The sequence below is a fragment of the Bactrocera tryoni genome, chromosome 3, assembly GCF_016617805.1.
Source record: "Bactrocera tryoni isolate S06 chromosome 3, CSIRO_BtryS06_freeze2, whole genome shotgun sequence".
Lineage (NCBI taxonomy): Eukaryota > Metazoa > Arthropoda > Insecta > Diptera > Tephritidae > Bactrocera > Bactrocera tryoni.
The window spans coordinates 63,013,648-63,029,693 of NC_052501.1; the positions used below are offsets into that span (position 1 = coordinate 63,013,648).

At 27.5% G+C, this 16,046-nt stretch overlaps 1 protein-coding gene across 5 annotated transcripts in view; it reads left to right on the forward strand.

Moving 5' to 3' along the window:
- Nucleotides 1-16,046, forward strand: part of LOC120770924 — a 162,642-nt gene that overhangs the window by 80,767 nt on the left and 65,829 nt on the right. For all 5 annotated transcript variants that reach the window (XM_040098623.1, XM_040098626.1, XM_040098627.1 and 2 more), the window contains exon 5: nucleotides 2,037-2,138. In XM_040098623.1, the coding sequence (XP_039954557.1) occupies nucleotides 2,037-2,138 (102 nt within the window). The remainder of the gene's footprint in view (nucleotides 1-2,036; nucleotides 2,139-16,046) is intronic.

The following is a 16,046-nucleotide window of genomic DNA, read 5'->3' on the forward strand; positions in this document are numbered from 1 at the left end:
TCTATTATCAACCAATCAAAAACTCTTCCTCCTTTATTTTATTGGCTCTCTTTAAATAACTTGTACCAATCAAAAACGTTCGTGACAAACAATTGGAACCGAAGGCCATTATTCTGAACATTTCAGCACCAGAAATTAGATTCTGCACTAAAATTTAACTTCCTTGTTGAATAATTTCCCTCATCGTAAAAATCATCAAATACACTTTATGTACTTCACAAAAATAAGCATTTACTAAACACTAATGTTTTCATGTGACATTTGGCAGAGATGTCACCAAGAGTCATACCAAAGAAATATTTCCACAGATGATATTTCGCGCAAAATTAAAAGTAAAAAGTCTTACTTTTTTGCCCACCATAGAACACCCAAAAAGTTTTTAATAACAGAAACCTTAAAAAACCTAAAAAATATTTAATTTTTTTTTAATTTTATTTCATCAATAATGTTGTTAATTAATAAAGAAAAATATTTTTGAAGATTCAAAAAACGAAAAAACAAAATTCCTTACCTTTGTTAAATTTTTTTTCAGTGTAAGTTGTAAAAATAGAGTAATGTGCTATTTATTTTTGTTTTGTAATATAAAACAAATACAACAAATTTTATAATTTTTTTTTATTAAAGTTTCAACATTATAGAAGAATTAAATACAAAATCAAAATATACACATAAAAAAATTAAACCATACTCTTATTGTAAGTTACAAAAGAATATAAAATATTTTTATCTGGATTTTAAAATATTTCAAATATTGAAAAAAAAAAGAAAGCCGACTCTTCTGTTTTAACTTGATTTTTTTATATAATTAATTTTACTTCTTGCAATTAGATAACTGACAAATACACAATTTAAAATTTCTGTTACAGTTAAAAAAGTAATTAGAAATATATATAATAAATAAATTATTTTTAAAATGTATTTGTTTTTTTTTTGTTTTTGTATCTAAAAATGTTTGGAATTTAGTGTTATTGTTCATTTTTGAAATGTTATTAATGCTACCACTTTGCTTACCGCAGCCATACAAAGCACTTATACATTATTTTTTCTTTCATTGCCTGTGATTATTGATTTATGCTCCTCGAATTGGCATTGAATTGTAGCATAAGACATAGCATAGCATAACACTTGTTGGGCGGGTATTTCAGCACTTTGTGTCTTTGAGAGAGCAATTTACATATATACACATATGAATGTCGACGAGGGGTGTGTACAACAAATTGCATTAGTGTTAATTCAGTGCACATAGTTTTATTGGTGTGATTATTTTTATGTGATACAGCGCCTTTTTGATCAATGTTAACGAAATTTGTTTTAGAAAAGGTTACTAAGCTGCTTTATCGCCGCAAGAATTTTTTGCTTTACACAAGAATTTCATTGCTAAGCATGACAAATGATTTTGCGGTAATTTTAAAATATTACTACATTAAAGATGTGTGGTTTGAATTGGTGTGAGCGGCATAAATATACATTTTAAGGATATGAAAAACTAATAATCTTTATTAGGAAGTCAAGTCAAGCTTTCTTACAAAAGAAAAGTTACTTTAAAAATTTTAAAAATCATTTACTTACAATATAAAATCGTTAAAAATAATAATAATAAAAAAATTAACACAAAACATTGTAAGAACATTTTTTATTAACTACGCAGCAATTTAACATGAGTTCATAATTTTTTTCATAACAAAAAAAACTGAAAGATAAATATTTAAAAAATATATATTTTTTTTTAAATAAATTTTTCAAGTTTTAAAAAAGATTTGTTTAATAATATATAATATATATGCACATGCAAATGTATATGGTACATAATTAAATTTATAATATCTTTTTAATTCATTATTATTGTTTTTTTTTAATTATTGCTTTTAAAAATTTTGAATTAAATGATTTGTACAGTTACTTTTTTTCTTACCACACAATTCAATTATTTTATTAACGATGTATTTAAGATAAATTTTTATATTTTATCATAAATACTGATTGAAACATTTTTATTTGAATTTAAAATGATTTTCATAAATTTCTTTATTTTACAGGATGCTCAATCTAGCGATCAAATTGGCGAAGTCTATCAAGACGAAGCCAATATGGCGGCCATTTTAATGCGGCGCCATTTGGAAACTGGTGATTTAGTAATGGTAAGTGCAGAAAACTATTTCATTATATAATATAATATTTAATAGTTAGGGTTCATCAAAAAAATTTTTGAAACTTTATTTTCAATTAATATTTTTAACAAAAAAGTCTACAAAATACTTTTTTTGATTTAAAAATTTTACGAAAAAATATAGTTTAAAGTTTTTAATGTAAAAAAAATTTCAAAATTACCAAAATATAATTTAAAAATTGTATAAAATGTTTAAAAAAAAATAGTTTTTTTATTTTAGAAAAAAGAAACATTTTTTGCCTTTCAAAAGTTATATTTTCAACCAGTTCGAAAAATTTAATATTTCAAAACATTTCTTAAAAAAACCTCTTTTTAGATTAAAAATTTTGACGATAAAATATAATTTAATGCTCATAATGTACAAAAGAAGTTTGAAATTAAAAGCAAATTTAAAAAAATTTTACCTTTTACAATAATTAGTTTTTTTTTATTATTATTGCAAAAAAAATTATATTCCAAACCAATTCAGAAAAATATAATATTCCAAAATTATTCTTTTTCCTTGATTTCTTAAGAATTTTTTGTTTGTGTGTATAGCAGAAATTCTCTTAAGTTCTTTTCTTTAAGTAATAGTTTTACTTACTGAACACAAAGCTTATTTCTCAAGAAAAAGTACAAGGAATCAAAAATACAAAAAAATTGGCAAAAATTAACTTAAAACAAAAATTAAAATATCAAAAAAAAAATGTTTGCGTGCATATGTTGAGAAATTTCAACACTGCACTAAAAATATGCAAAACTGACAGCTCAAAAGAGAATATCACACAAAGTTGTTGCAACTGCAACCCTTTGCAAAAACAACAAAAGCACACACAAAGATTAAACAGTCAGCTTTAAGCTTTTAAAAACACATTAAAACACAAAATGTCGTTTAAACAAAGCACAAGTTTGCATATGTTTGGCACTTAAGTAGTTGCTGAAAGTCAAACAAAAGACTTAAGCAACGAACCTGTGCTAATTTCAGCAATGTATTACTGCTTGGTAAATTGATTTGTTTACTCTACCAATTCAGCTGCAAACTAATTTGGCACGAAAAAGAAAAACAATAAACACCTAAGTATGTACATATATGAATTTTTATATATACATATATGTATATATTAGTGCGGGTCGATTTTTTTTATAAAATCGTGAATGTCGGTATTGTTCTACGGATCATTCTGACCAACATTTCTTAAGAAAGTTAGATCTAAACTCGATTTCGAGCCAGCAATTTTTAGAATATTAGACCCATAGTCTCCTAGGCAAGGTTATTCAGATTGATCCGTAGAACATCTCCTGCATATGCTATTTTCCCGTTTTCTTAGCTCCCTGCAAGACGACTCGCTCTAATGTATACATATATATGTATATATAATGTATATACATACTCCTTCTTACATATAAATATCCATTGTTCTGTATTGTATAACATTTTCGGAGTTTGACTTTAGTTCACTCGTAGGTAGCGTACATTTAGTACACTTGTCGTGGCACTCGGCAGCTTTGTTGCGACTGCTATTTGCTCGAGCTAATAAGCTGATAATTGTTTATGCATACATAGGTGTGTGTACATTTGATAGATACAATAGAGGCATTTGAAGCTACAAAGGAAAAAGAATTTGTAAATAAAAAATTAATGAGAAGCAAGCAAAGCAAGAAAATAAAAAATTTTTATGAAAAAATTTATTTTTAGAGCAAATGTTTAAAGAAAAATTTATAAATTTAGTTCGTTAAAGAAATATATTAAATATTTTAAATCACAACTTTAATTTCTTTGATTTTTTTCTGTTAATTTTTTAATTTTATTTCAGTGAATTTTTAATTATTTGTTAGTTTTTTTGATTTTTTTTTAATTTTTGCAATCATTTAAACATTTGAACTCTGAGTAGTTGAAAAACTGTTAGGAAGCTATATAAAAGCGATATATATTAAAATAAAAATATTAATTAGACGAAAATACATCACAAAAAATATTTATATAAATGTAAACAAAAATGTTAAAATTATATGTATATTACAATGTAACTTATGTTTTTCGTAAACTCTTATTGGCGTACAATGAGAATATTGAAGACTTTTATTCCATTTAAAAAGGCAATATAATTTTGAACAATGTATATAATGATAAAAAATAATACTAAAATATTTTTTATTTATTTTTGAAAACTTAACTTCAAAAATTATTTTTAAAACTTAATGACATGAATTTTTTAGTAAGATTAAAATAAAACTAGTCGTTTTATGTAATCAACTAAATTATAAACTATTTAAAAATAATAAAAAAAACTACTCTTTATTCGCAAACGACCATAGCTTTTTAAACATACCCAAATTAAATATTTGCAAAAATCATAAATTTTATTTTAATTAGTGAAAATATTTCCATATATCTTCAATTCAAACTTCTTACTACATATTTCTCTTTCTGCTGATCATTAAAGCCACAAGCCAAACAGATTGCGCCCTCGCCCACCTGCAAACACAAATATTTCTATTTTAGCTAGACATATAGACTTACACCTTTAGATATAAATGTACGTACGTGTATGTGTTTTTGAGCACACAACTCATTCATGTGGGATGTGTCCGGCAGCTGTTGTTTGCTTTTGACTCGGCAGCTTAATCGCTTTTAATGACGCCGATGCCGGTTGCTTAGCAGCCATAGTTATCTAGCAACTTGCGTTTGCGGCTTTACAACAAAAACATTGTCGACAAAAATCTGTACAAATTAAAACATTTTTGTGCACATAATTATTTTAGTTATACGTTGGCATTTGTAAGCGTTTTTCTACTTGTCGCTCTAATTATTTAGACGATTTTGCCGAAAAGGTCATTGCTATAATTAGGTAAGGTGAATAAAACGGTTGAATACGGTGAATAAGACCACTTGAAAATTGATAGTAATGAAGAAAAATCCGTTTTGAGTAAAAATTAATTTTTTCTAATATCATGAATTGAAAAAACTCTTATATAGAGATTTCCTTCAGCTCTTTACATTACACAAGAACATCTCACACTATTAAAACATAAACACAAATCAAAAATATGCTTTTTAAAAATTTGCTTACAAAAAATTAAAAAAAAAATAAAAATAATTTTTTTACAAATTTAAAATTTTTTAATTACAAAATTATAAAAAAATTAAAATTATAAATTCTGAATATGCAAAAATTATAAATATTATTTTTTTTAATTTTTAAAATTATATACTTTTGATTTAAAAAAAAAAATTATATTTTTAATTTTTGGTTTAAATTTATTTAATTTTGAAAAATTAAAAAAAAAATAATTTAGTTTTGTGAATTTGCAAATAAATTCTATTTCAGTTTCAGGATGTGTTATATTCTACTGGGTTTTAAAGCACTTTTCATAGTCTTAACCGCAAAAGATTAAAACTCTACAAAATATAAGCAAAATTTGCGAACAAACTCCACTCTGCCGACATTGTCATTACCATGACCCCGGAGGCGGTCAAGACAAATATGTGCATTTAACCAACACTCTGCAAAAACACAGCATAAAGCGCAAATGTTGTGGGTTACTGACCATCAAACAAAAGTGGAAAAATATGTAACAAAAAGACTTTACAAATTACCTCGCAAAAAAGTGGTACACAATAGAGGGGAGGGGAAGGGTGTGAAAAAAACCATTGCAAATACATATGTTGGGCGGTTAGAGCAAGTTCGCCGGCACCTTGACCAATTTGCTGTGCACTTATTTTCCAAGTGAGTTTCACCAACCTTTGGTTACTCTACAACAACAAACAACGATCATTGTTATTAATTTTCTTAATATTTTTCTTAGGTCTTTAAGCAAATATTTTGTTATTAAAAGAAATATATTTTGCAAAGGCTTCGGGTTCACACAGCATTTGCGGTGTTTCATGTGCGAACAGGTTGCTTTGAATTTATTATATTTGAGGGAAAAAACTGCGTTACGAAAATTACTCACTTCCAGCGTGTGTTGCGCGAACTGGTTGCTATAATTTTGCTATAATTTCAGCTAATTATAAACGGGCTTAAAGCGCGTTTTTGCTTGATTTTTTTTAGTTTCCATCGTTATGCGCTTTGCTTTTAAATATTTGCTATTAAACCATATGCAATTAGCATTTTTTCACAGTCGACAAAATGTCGCAGTGTCCATTGCGAACTGGGCTGTGGCTGCCACATATTTGTAACGTGCGAAAATTGTGGTCATTTCGCTGACGCGTTCAACGAATTGAATACTGTCGCATGACTGATTGTCACACTGCACGTCATTGCATGCAACACTCACACACATGCACACATTGCTGCCGCCCTAACACTTCACCTTGCCCGAATTCGCTTCACTTCACTTCGCCACGCTTCAGCTCAGCCCACAGCGCACCGCACCGCACCTCAGCTACTCACTATGCGACTCATTGTGTTCAAGGTAACGTTGCTACATTACTGTGACTTATCGTACAAACATATATCCGCCTGCTTTTCTTGCTCTTCATTTTGTCAGCTTTTTGATATATGTTTAATTTGTATATACTTCATATTTATCTTACAATCTTTCTGCTTCAGTTTTTTTCAATTTTTTATTTATTTTTTAATCCACGCGATCGCCGTCAGTCATCGACCATTGTGTGTCACACATACATATACATATATATTAGTGCATTGCATTGTTTTGCTCACCACCCATAGTTGGACTAGCGCAACACTTATTATCGCACCACCAAGTTTGTTGCTTAAATCTTTTGTTTTGCCAGTTTGCTTATCGTTTATGTTGGCAACATATTAGTGTTAATGAGTGCTCTACGACAGTGCTCTCAAAACAGTGATTTGCACAAATTTGGATTTGAAAAAATATAATTTCTGAAATTCAAAAAGTATCTGTAAAAATTTTCTGTACACATACCTAGTTTCATATAAATACAAAAATATGACATACATATGTGAAAATGTAACATATGTTGTGAATTTGCAATCCATATACCTGTGATTTATAACAAAATATCTTTTTACATAAATATCGGATATTTTCAAACCGAATAAAATTTTTCTTTATTCAAAATACTGATTGTTTTTCAACTTATTTAACAAAAAAAATAAAATGTATAATTGATAAAATAAAAAATATATCTTTAAATTTTAAACAAAAAACAATGTTCTCAATTTTTTTTATTTATTATTTTTAGCTTTTTTTTATCTTTAAAGTTTGTTTTTATTTTTTCAATTATATTTTTATTTTTTGTAAAAACACAAATTTTATCAAAATAAGTTAAGCTGAATTTTTCGAAATAATTAAAATTGTAAATTAAAAAAAAAACCCAGAAACATGGAAAATCGAAGCAATGCTAAGCAATTTTTTATAGTTTTTTTCAAATTAAAAGTTCAACGAAAAACTAGAAAAAAATCTTTTTTATAATTTTATTTTTAATATGCATCTTTTTTCTAAAAAACTAAAAAAAATCTTTATGGCACCAAACATTTTTCATCTTATTTTTCAATAAATTAAAAAGATTTTCTTATTATCTCATCTCCAGCAACAAAAAGTTTAACAAATTTCTAGGAAAAAAATTATTAGATATAAGATATAAGATATAAGATACAAGACATAAGATATAAGATATAAGATATAGGATATAAGATATAAGATATAAGATATAAGATATAAGATATAAGATATAAGATATAAGATATAAGATATAAGATATAAGATATAAGATATAAGATATAAGATATGATATATAAAACACAAAATACAAGATTAATGAAAAAAGATAAAAAATTAAAGATAAAATATATAAAATAAAAGATGACAGAAAACTTGCAATTTTCAATTTTCTTGAAATTAAATGCATTTTTCATTTGGTTATAAACGTTTTTTGCATTAGAAGTGGCCCTTCTTCATTTCAATAAATTCAAATTTCATTCATTTTTCCCCTCGACAATCGCATTTCCGCTTCATTAACTTTAACCCTTCACCAGCCACCTGCTACTCACTCATATTACTCACCTTGGCTGCTCGATTGTTCATTCTTACTTGCTTATCAGCTTCTAACATTCTTCGCCATTTGCATAAAGAAATCCAAGTTAGACATTCTAATCGTGTAATTAAACGCTTTGCTTTAGTTTATAAGTTCTGTTTTGTTCCGTATACCGTAATAGCGCTACGCACGTGCCGCACCATGTGAATTTATGTGACCTAAGCACCGATCAAAACGTGTTGCAGACCAACGCAACGGAACGGGTATAATAAAATTAAAGCAAAAATGGAAATGACTCAAATAAATCCATTAATGCAAAGTATTGAAAGCTTTATTTTCCATAAATTGCTGTGATAAGTTTATTTTGTAAAAGCACATAAATACATTTAGCAAATGAAATAGGAAATGAAGCCAGAAGGTGTGGCTGTGTGGCGCTTTATTGAGTGTGTGATATTTAATATGTACTCGCGAACAAAGGAAAATTTAAAATGGCAAATTAAAACACAGATTTGCATTGTAAATAATTAGAAACAAGAAAAAGTGTTGACTTCGGCTGTACCAAAGCTATAATACCCTTCACGTGTGCATTTCTTACGTCTCAAAAATAGATATGGTAAAAAGATTGTTGTTCTCATTTTGGTCGATCATTTTTAATTTATATATTATAGTGATCCGATCGGAATAATTTCTTAGAAAATTATTGCACTGCCTTTATTAGTATTTTAGGGCAAATTTGGTGAACATATCTTGGCAAATAAAAAGTTTTCTATACAAGAACTTGGTTTTGATCGATTAGTTTATATGACAGCTGAACACTATAATTGTCAGATCTGAACCATTTGTTTGAAGACTATAGCGCTACTTTGGAGAATAATCAATGCCTCAACTCGTAAAGGTACTCTTGCCAAATAAAGAACAATTCCATGCAGAGACTTAAGCTTGCTCAAACAGTTTATATGGCAACAATGTTCGTTAGTGGTCCGATATCGATATTTTTGACAAATGAGCAGCTTTTTGGGGAGAAAAGAACATGTGCACAATTTCAAATCGATATCTCAGAAACTGACAGACTAGTTGGCATATATATGTCCGTCTGCACAGTAATTGTTTCTTTATACCTTTAAAAAAAGATCTGAAAAAATTTTATAACCCTGTTGAAAATATTTGTAAGTAATTAATTTTTATTGGTGCCATAGCATAATAAATTTTTTATATCAATTTCTACATTGCTTTCACATTCACTGACAGAAAAAATGTTACTCATACGCCCCAGGCAACACAGAAGTTCTGAACAAAAATTCGAAATCACCAATATTTAATGGTTTTATAAAATTGAACTAAACCTAACTTGTAACTTTTATCGTTTTTCTTTACTACTTATTTGCTAACACAAACCACAATCACTACAACGCGCACTTCAAGGGCTCACGCATACTTGTGCCGCAGCGCGTAACATGTGGCAATCACTAGTCAATGCGTGCAGGCGACCTTTACGCTACACTGACTTCAACATGGCCCATGTAATAGGAAATTAGTAGCTGCCATAGATGGCCTTACCGGTTATGAGATAATTAGGAATTGTTAGCTTGAAATTTGAAGTTGAAGAAAGGTTTAAAATTTAAGAATTTGAAAGAAAAAAACAGAAAAAACTTTATTATTTAAAAAAAAAATTTATTTTGACCAAAAATATTCATTAGAAAAATTATTTGACAAAAAAAAATTTAATTTCACAAAAAATAAAAACAACTTACTTCAGTTTTTTAATTAAAATTTCACCGATTTGTTATAAAAAATTATTAATATAGTTATTTATATTTTTTTTTTCATATGTACTAAAGAGATTAAAAAAAATTAAGTCCATTTTTGACGAAAATAACAGAAAAAGAAAATATTTTAAAATAAATACATTAATTAAAATTATTTAAAGATTTTAACAAAAATTATAAATAAATTTGAAAATACTCTCATATTTTAAAAAATACTTTTTAATTAAAAAACTAAAATATTTCCGTTTAGTAACATGTCCACCCTAAGTAAACCAATGCATATATATTTGAACAACTTAACCAGCTTTTGCTCACCACTCATGTTGCACCACTTCTTTCTACAACATTTCACCACAAAATTAATGCGTACACTTATGAAGTGGTCATAATTCATGTGCCTTGTTCATGTGCCTTGTTAACTTTTTAAACGCGTATATCAAATGTGTAGTATACTGCAACAGCGATAACAGCTGTGCTTCACATGGGGAGCGTAACACGCTTTAAATCGATTTTCGAACTGATTTAATGTACTCATTTCCTTGGGATTGCTTTACGTTGCAACATAAATTCGCGTTACATTGCCGCAGACGAGATCGAATGCCAGTTTTTAAGTTGATTTCCACATGATATTGCGAAGCAATTTTTATTATAATAGAAGTTGCTCACATAAAAAGACTTAATCTATGAAAAATGAAAAAAAAAAATCAAGAGTAAAATTTGGTAAGAAATTAATTAATTGAGGATCTCTGGTATTTGAGTTATATGTCTGAAATAAGAAAATAATAGAAAATAAGCTTTTAAAGATCGCCATGGTATAAACTAAACCTTATTAAATTTATTTCAAATATATGCATATTCAAAATATTCAAAAAATCGAAGAAAATATGAACCAAAAATTCAAAACTATTTTTATGAAAGCAAATTTGGAAAATATTAAGCAAGGAAAGCGTTAAAATTTACTTTTTTGCTCACGTTGAACTTCTTCTTCTAAAAAATTTTTAATTTTTTTAAATAAATTTTTATTCAATTATTTGGCTTACATAATTCGTATATACAACTTGTGATCAGCGAAATTGAAATTGATTATGAAAAATTATGGAAATAGAATTTTAATAAGATTTTATGGTGTGCAAAAATAATAAAAATATGTATGTTAAACAATTCTGATATAAAACAATAATCTTAAAAAAATCAAATTTAAGAAAAATATGTTTCTTATAACAAAAATATTTGTTGAATATAAATATAATGATATTTTAAACAATATTAAGTAATATTTGATTACCATTTAAAATATTAAATTTAAATTTTAAATTACTCTTTTTATGGAAAATATATTATATTTTAGGTGAAAAAAATTTGTTTGTTAAGAATTAATATTTTCTAAATTTTGCCTGAGTTTATTTTGTTCTCATAGCTTTTGATTATGTTTAACGTAATTATAATTACAATGTTGAATTCGGAAAGAAAAAAATCGAAATTTCAATTACTCTGAGCATAATCGCCCTCTAAACCAATCTTCTGACATTTTACTTTTATCTTAACACTAGAAATACTCTCCAATAAGAAAAATTAAAGCTTATAATTATTTTATTTTTCTTTATAACAAATTTTGATTTGAGAATCTACTACTCATGAAAAATAAATTTTAGGTTTATTACTAAGCCCAAAGCCAATATTTGCAGAAGCAGCCATAAAGTAATTCCACAGGGTATTTCTGCCATGCAAATCAAGCGAATTAAAATAAAATAGCCATCAAATCAGCCAGCAAGCGCTTCAGTCAGCGGCAGCGTTTCTATTGTCCATCACTTAAAACCCGATTTGCATATCTATGTTTTTTATTCTTCAGCCTGCTTGCTGGCGTATTGCATGCCAAAACAAGTAAATAATGCCGCTCGCTGGCTGACGTCTTCGCACCACTCAATTCGTAGATTTGTTACCTAGAGCAAAGCTAAACAACAAAAAAGCAGTCAGCAAAGAGATGATGGCATTTTGTCAGTTCTTGGCTGTTGCAATCAACACCAGCTGTCATGCCAACTGGTAGGTATAAACATATTTCAGCTGTATTTGTAATTGTGTTGTTTTCTAAGCTTGTCGTGATGGCGGCTGCTAGTTGGCGGCCTTGATATTTGCAAAGAAGATGGTGCTGGCAAAGAAGCAAAGCTGCGAGAAACCCTATTGAAATTGAAAGTGCACATCTTCAAGCTATAATGCTTTAAACTTGCCAGCAGCTCTTAAGCCAAGAATCGCGTGTCTGAGAACGACTGTGATTACTTGAGCGGCGCGAAGCAAGATTAATGACTATTAAATTTGCTGAAATCAATAAAGTAATTATAATAAAAATTCAAGTGCAAGTGATTGTGACTGTAATATATACATTTGCATACATTTGTATGGAAAAAAGTATATTCGAGCAGCAGAAGCAGTTTTTAAGTGCGCCAAAGTCACGTGGCGCTGAGCACTATGACTTGCTTGCTTGCAAAAATATTTCATATTTCATAGCATGCAGAATAGGATGCTACTTTGTTGTTTGAAATGTCTTAAACCAAAACGTGATCGTCAGAAATTCAGTAAAAGATAGTAAAAGTTGAAAATTGCATGCAAATTAATATGGCGGAAAGTATAAAAGACTAAAGCAACAAACTTTAATAGTAAATGTGAATATTTTTGAAAGTATTTCGTAAAAATATGCTTTGTCACTTGAACGTTTGGTTTTACAAAGAACCGCAAAGAAATTAAAAAAAGAATTTGAAATAAGTTCAAATAATTTTAAAACAATTATAAACATTTTAGATTTTTTAAAGTCTAACATTTCGAGTTCTTTCATAATATAATTTAACGTCTGTGCTTAAAATAAAATTAATTAAAAAATTTAATTTAAAAAAGTGTGGTTACATATTTTCCAAAAAAATAATTGTTTACAAAATTCTAATTAATGTTCTAATATATTTTTTTAAGTCAATCATACATTTTCAAGCAATAAAGTTATTTAAACGGGGTATTCTTGATTAATTGAAAATATTTACTTGAGAGGAAAGAAAAATAGGCAAATGGATTACACATAATAAAAACTTAAATAAACCTTTGCATGATGTATTATTTTAAATTTTTTTTAATTTTATTATGAAATTTATTTTTCATTCTAAAATTATTTTAATTAAAAAAAAATATATTATTTTATTATTAAGTTTTATTTAAGTTTCGTTAATTTTTTTCAGAAAATTGACAAGCATTAAAAAGTAATTATAATTTCAAACTTTTATGAACTTTCTGAACCTATGAAGGTTAAATATATACCCATCAGTCGAATTTTTGTTCTTTTTAAAATTTAACAAAAATTTTAGGGACTTTAAATTTTTGAAACAGAAAATTCAAACTTAAAATTTTTTTTTTAAATTTAAAACATTTTTTTGTTAATTTTTACATTTCTGTTTCTAAATTTCTTTTATGAGCCACATAGAAACAAAAATTTTAATATTTTAATTTTTTATCTTAAATTTTGAACATTTTTAAGATCTTTTTATAAAATATTTTAAAAGAATTGAATTGTTATTGGAGAGCTTTCAAAAATATAGCTAACATTTTTTTAACATTCTCTTCAACTTTGGACATTTATTTTCTCAAACCACACCTTCGGAATTCTTTTCTTGCAAATGCAGCATCGCTTCAGCAAACCGCTTAACCTGCATTTACAATAAAAAAAATATTAATTTGTTACTTGTAATTGATTAATTCTTAATTTTACACCGAAAGAAGTGTGTAGTTCAACCATTGCTGGCACTTTAGCATATTACTTTATGCATTACTTAATGCATTACAGTACAAATTATCAGCGACAACTTTTTATGCACATACAAACATAAATATTTGCATAAAACAGCTGATATATGAGCCTTTGCGGGTAAATATGCAAATGACGCACTTGTAAGGCAAGTGGTTTTCTCTCACTCTTCAAATAAAGAAACTGTTTATAATGCCAGCAATAAAGTCACACACTTTACTAGCGAAATGAACGAAAAAACACTCCAAGCATATGCGTATGTGTATGTTAACGTGCAGTAAATGCCGCTTGAGGCTGCCTTGCATGCAAAGCAATAGAGCTCCAAGTGTGATTTACATGTTTTTAAAACTTTGTGGGAAAATTTCTATTGTGATCTGAATGTTTAAGAGGCTTAAGTGATCGCATTTGTTTGTGAAACTAAAATTTATATCAGTTTCAAACTGCTATCCTATGTCGATGTGTTTTCTTATTCAGATTCGGATGCATGTATATATATTAGGGTGTACGTTATTTCCCCAGAAGATAATTTTTTTTGCACACGCCCCTTGAAGTTTCAGTTTTTGCATTAATAATTTTATCCAATGTAAGCTCTACATTTTCAGTTGAAACCGTGCCTAAATCATGTTTCTTTCCCCTTGTATACATTTTTTGGAAATTTGCATTAACTCAGTAAATCTAGAAATGTCAAAAAATAATACAAAATGTTTCCTCTAAAAAGGTAAGTTGGGAAACAACGCTCGCTCTAATGTACATACAACAATTTCTTAGACGCATTAAACTTATGATAAAAATTCAGATTAAAGAATCTTAAAGAAGTTATACATTTATTTTGAAATAATGTATAAAAATTTAAACGAAACATTGAAACTCCGAAGCAATCACAAAAGACTTAAAAAACGAACTTGATGCTATTTATTATAACATTTCGGAGCCTGTTCTCGTTTTTTACAAATTTGACGTACATAATTCATGGATAATCATTAAAAAAGTACCTTATTTCCAAAATGAGAAAAATCAACAAATAATTAAAAACAAATTCAAAAGACTATAAAAATATTTTTTGGAATTATTAAAATAATTTTTCAAAAATAGATTTTGCTCAAATTTCTGTTATGACACAGTTTTTACATCAAATGATTTGTTGTTTTTATTATATCAAATATTTTAATAATTCTATAGTTTCTTTAAGCAAACACATTTTATAAAACTGACTCAAAGTTATTAAAATTTTTTTTTATATAATAATGTCATTAAAACATGTATTTTACCATACTCAAAATTGTTTAGATTAACAGACACATTTATTATACCCTGAACAGGGTACATTAAGTTTGTCACGAAGTTTGTAACACCCAGAAATAAGGATCAGGGACCCTATAAAGTATATATGTATATGTATAAAGGATAAGTATGTCGAGTTGAGTCGATTTAGCCATGTCCGTCTGTCTGTCTGTCCGTCTGTCTGTCTGTATAAATACGACCTAGTCCTTCAGTTTTTTAGCTATCAGTTTTGAAATTTTGCAAACATCATTTTCTCTTCAAGAAGCTGCTCATTTGTCGAAACGGCTGATATCGGACCACAATAACATATAGCTGCCATACAAACTGAACGATCCGAATCAAGTTCTTGTATGGAAAACTTTCACATTTCACAATGTATTTTCACAAAAGTTGGCGCAGGTTACTTTCAAAGATAATAATATAATCTCCGAAGAAATTGTTCAAATCAGTTAACTATAGCATATAGCTGCCATACAAACTGAACAATCTGAATCAAGTTCTTGTATGGAAAACTTTCACATTTGACAAGATATATTCACGAAATTTGGTATAGATCAATTTTTAAGGCAACAATGTAATATCAGAAGAAATTGTTCAGATCGGATTACTATAGCATATAGCTTCCATACAAACTGAACACATAGTTACGAAAAGAAATTCATCTGTGAAGGGTATATTAGCCGAAGTTAAAAATTTTTTCGATTTATTATTATTTTTAAATTTTTATAATTTAATTTAAAATTTAATATAAAATGCAGCTATAAATTGAATAAATCGATTTATATATGTATATTTTTGTAAAATATATGTATTTATTTTAACTAAAAAGTTATTTAGAAACTTTCAAATTATTATGATTTCTGTTTTTTTTCAATTTAATTTAAAATTCGATTTCTATTTTTTTTTTAATTCATTCACTAAAGCATCTATTATCAAGTACCCGAAATCAAATAAAACCTTTATAGCCAAAATTATGAAAAGTAACAACAAACCCCAAAGTAATGCCATTAGAGTAAAAATTTGCCACGCACATGTTGCACGCAAACTAATCGTGCTCGCCTGCGCAGCAACGCACTGTTGGCTAGGCGAGCAAAACCAGCCGAGCAGCCG